At 35.0% G+C, this 4,123-nt stretch overlaps 1 protein-coding gene across 1 annotated transcript in view; it reads right to left on the bottom strand.

Moving 5' to 3' along the window:
- DNAH7 (dynein axonemal heavy chain 7) overlaps positions 1 to 4,123 on the bottom strand; it is a 144,438-nt gene that overhangs the window by 37,614 nt on the left and 102,701 nt on the right. The window contains 2 exon segments of the mRNA XM_019473492.1: positions 733 to 1,068; positions 1,771 to 1,904. Of these exon segments, the coding sequence (XP_019329037.1) occupies positions 733 to 1,068; positions 1,771 to 1,904 (470 nt within the window).

Below are 4,123 nucleotides of genomic sequence, written 5' to 3'. Positions count from 1 at the left end.
CCCAGGGAAGTGGTTGAGTCCCCATCCCTGGACGTATTTAAAAGACATGTAGATGAGGCGCTTAGGGACATGGTTTAGTGGGCATGGTGGTGTTCGGTTGACAGTTGGACTTGATGATCTTAGAGGTCTTTTCCAACCTTAAAGATTCTATGATTCTATGATAATAGTGAGGTCCATAACATGTAAAATAAATTCAGATCATTAAAGATTGCACAGTTTCTCCTGTTCTTATGAACAAACTGGAAGAAGGAGGGACACCATAAGTATAAAACAATAATCAAACTGAATTTAAAAAATGGTTGGGTTAATAATTACTGCGTTGCACACTCTACAGCCAAGAGCCCCAGCCACAAGACTTCACTCTGTCTCACCAGTTGTGTGAAAAAGTTTCTTGTCTGTTTCTTGAAGACCTACGAAGTCACTACATGAAATGAAATATAAAATCAAAGCAAGTGGGCCATTTTTATCTAAGTGACACTTTGTAATTTCACACACAACTTGAGGTAGCAATTACTGAATAGAAATAGTGGAATATGTTGCACTTGTAATATATTGTACCATTTTGTTTCTATGAATAAATTATTTTCCAGAAAAGTATCTGACATATAGACGTACAAAAAAATATTTCAAAATGCAATGCCTGAGACAACACACTTTGGAGAAATGATAGTAACATTTCTGGAGTAACTATGAATACATCACCAATTAGAAATGGTGAATTATCACTCTTACCTTGTTTGTAAAACTTCTGATTGCTCCGAATTATCTACAGACATGATGAAAAGGTTAATAAACCACATGAGCGAATACTGGTACATTGGATCAATGTTGGCTAGATCAGCAATAGAAAAAAACAAGATTGACGAATGGATAGCTATAGGACGATAGCCCATACGAGTAGCATCAATCTTCTTTTCTGTCTCTTCAGCTACAGCTTGCTTTTCAGAAATCTCATTAGCCAGAACTTTGGAAGAAGACAATATCTTGATAGCAGTTTCATCCTCCAAAATATTTCCTTCTGAGGCTGAAAGAACTTCTAAAATCTTGTCTTCTATTTCTTTTAGCTGCCTAAAATAATATACAAGATTTTTCACATATGAAAATTACAGCTGTTTTCTGTTAGTTTCTATAAAATAAGACAATGTGTAGATTCTACTCTTGGTATGCAACTTACGTAACAACATCTTTTTTTCTTATTAAACATTCCCTTAAATTTCTGAAAAATTTATCTACTTTCAGGCTAAAAAATGGATGGCAAAGGGAGGAAGTGACAAACCACTTTGAATACTGCACATTTCATGCTTTGACCCATGGGGGAAGGTGCCCTTTGCCACGTATCATCAGTGCAAATCTAGCACACAATGAAAACATTTCTAAAACACAACCATTAATATCTAATCAAAATTTGTGAGGACAGCAAATCATATACCAACATCACGGAAGGGATGCATAAAAACACAGGACAGGATCAAGAGTTACATTGTGCAATTACACAACCTGCAATTCAGATCTCTAACATTTTCTAATAATCCCAGAAATAGGAAACCATATCAAAAGAAGAAAGGCACAACCAGTAGGAACATGAGTAAAAGCATACATCCAAATCAGCCCTAAAAACAAATAGAAGCCTAAGTGAGATCTCAAAAATAGTAGTCTTGAATTTCCTGTTAAATCAAACCAAAAAAAGGTCTCTGAAATGTATTTTCCATGATTGTATTTCCTTAAACTGCAGTCTGCTTCTATCCCTGGCAAGGGAAGTTATCTTGATACCTTTTATTCTCAGCCCCTTGAAGGATGAGGGCTTGTTTTTCTTCTTCAAGATCTGGCCTTTCTCTTGCAACTACAATTCCAAGAAGCTGATCCTGCATTCCTTCTGAAGTTATCATGAAGTTCAATAATGTTACCTGTTAGAAAAAATATTTTTTTTGAAAGATAGTACAGTTATGGCCAGATGCAATTAAAGTGCTTCTTCATTTACAAGATGAGGTTTGTATAATATCATGTAATATGCTCAACCAAACTTTGAGAGTAAATGAATTGCAGCTGAGGGTTTATGTGTTGGAAAGCTAACTCCAGGGTTAACCCAGAAAGTTAACCATAAAAGGGATGTGACAAGAATGTATAGAATTTCATTCTTTCCTCAAAATTACACTGAAACTTTGAATATCAGTGCTTTAAGTGATTGGTCCATATAACATGAATGAACACTTTTACACACGAGAGGGATCTACCCATTGATACCTGTATGCATCAAGCAAGCAGCCTTCACAGAGAAAGGAGCAAAACATTTCTACGAATGCAAGATTCAACTTAATGTACAGATTTTGTAAATAAATTTGGTATTGTTTGTTTTCCAGAATTGTTCCACCTGAACATCAGGTGGAACAAATGGGATGCTGGCACAGTATTTTGTGAAAATATAGATAAAGACCAGGTAGATTACATTTTATGGTGTTTAGAAATTTTTCATCCATAAAATTTTTGCTGTTTTCATAAAGTAAGTGGTAACATACACACAGGAGTTGTACTTCAAACTATTATTGCCTCTGCCACATATGTTTTCTCTCTTTAATGGATTTGTTCACATGCAATTTGCGATGTTAGTATTACAGGGATATTTGTATCCTAGAATTAGGATAGCATCATGTTCTCTTTTTCATGAGAAAATAAATGACTGGAAAAAAAAAATATTGTTTAAAAGAATTCCCATCCCATGACATATTTATAATGGATCCAGAAAAACTCACATGCTCTTGTGAAGAAGTGGCAAAAAGGTACAATATTTTACATGAGAAAGGGAAGGAATACACTACCAGCAGAAGGCTAGAAAATAGTTTGATGCATGTAGTTTAAAACCAAGAAAATAATCTACTTAGCAATCATCAAGACCGATGAAAGTATTGGTTTTAATTAATTAACTATGTAATAGTGACTACAGATTGTCTTTGGGCTTTTTTGGTGGGTACAGATACCATTGATTTCTGTTTCAAAAGAACATTCGCCTTGAACATAGTGATCAGTTAGAATATGCAATACCTGTGAAGTTAATTTGTCTTGATCTGTTTCTGCCACTAATAATATCTGAAAGTTGTCCAAATATCTGAGGCTTTTTTTCATGAGTTTTGCTTGTAAAGTTAAGAGGGGTGGTATTTTAACTTTCTTAAAATACATCACTAATAGTTTTTTGTTATAGTAAGCCTCAACTGAAAAAAATTTAGGAGCACAGATAGCATATCGCACTGTTCTTTCACACAGGAATTTTGAGAGGAGGTTCAGTTCTATATGACACTAAGAATAAATAAGATCTTCACAAGCATCATGGCCTATTTCTTCCTCACCTTATGTAACAATTTTAGTAACAGGAAATATAAGAGGGACCTAATGTTTCAAAACTTCAAGAGTCTTCTATAGGCTCCATTTCCCTTCTTCAAAGTAAAAGACTAGCTACAAACAGCATTGAGAGTTAGCTTTCAATCAGAGCTGCCATGCTCTGAAAGGTTGGCTGGTTCAGACATAGGAACCTCTGAGGTCTAAGCGCAAACTGCCGTCTACATCCTACATTTCTCCTTGGTCCCTGAGGGACAGAATGATATTTTTTTATAGACATGAATAAGTCACTTTTCCCTCAACAGTGCTGAAAATGATCTGATTTTTTAGTGGTTTTTACTACATTTAATTAATAATGTTAGAAACAGAAAAAAGCTACTCCAAATGGCTAATAACTGCAAATACATATCTATGCAGTGTAAATACATGTAAATCCATGACCTATGTCTCTTTGCAGGCTTCACTATGTACATCACATGAGAATTCAGTACAATCTTTTTCTGTGAAATATGGTAACTATTTCAGTAACCATTTTCCCTGGACTCATTTCATTAGCTAGCTCCTGAATAATCCTCAGGACAAATTCACCAATAGATGTTGCAATTAGCATCAGACCAAGATATTTAGAGATCACTTTTCTGCATCCTGCTCCCTGTATGTGAGCCACCTTAGTTCAGCAGTGTGTGGTGTAGCTTGGAGTATACCCAAGCATGTCATGAAGCAACTGCTCCTCATTAAATAAATTAACAACTTATGTCTGACTGCATGGAACCCAACTAGAGAAGATTAATCTTTA

The sequence above is a fragment of the Aptenodytes forsteri genome, unplaced genomic scaffold (genome assembly GCF_000699145.1).
Source record: "Aptenodytes forsteri isolate BGI_AS27 unplaced genomic scaffold, ASM69914v1 Scaffold183, whole genome shotgun sequence".
Classification (NCBI taxonomy): Eukaryota; Metazoa; Chordata; class Aves; order Sphenisciformes; family Spheniscidae; genus Aptenodytes; species Aptenodytes forsteri.
Note: the sequence above shows the minus strand (reverse complement) of the source record. Positions and strands in the feature narration are given on the sequence as shown.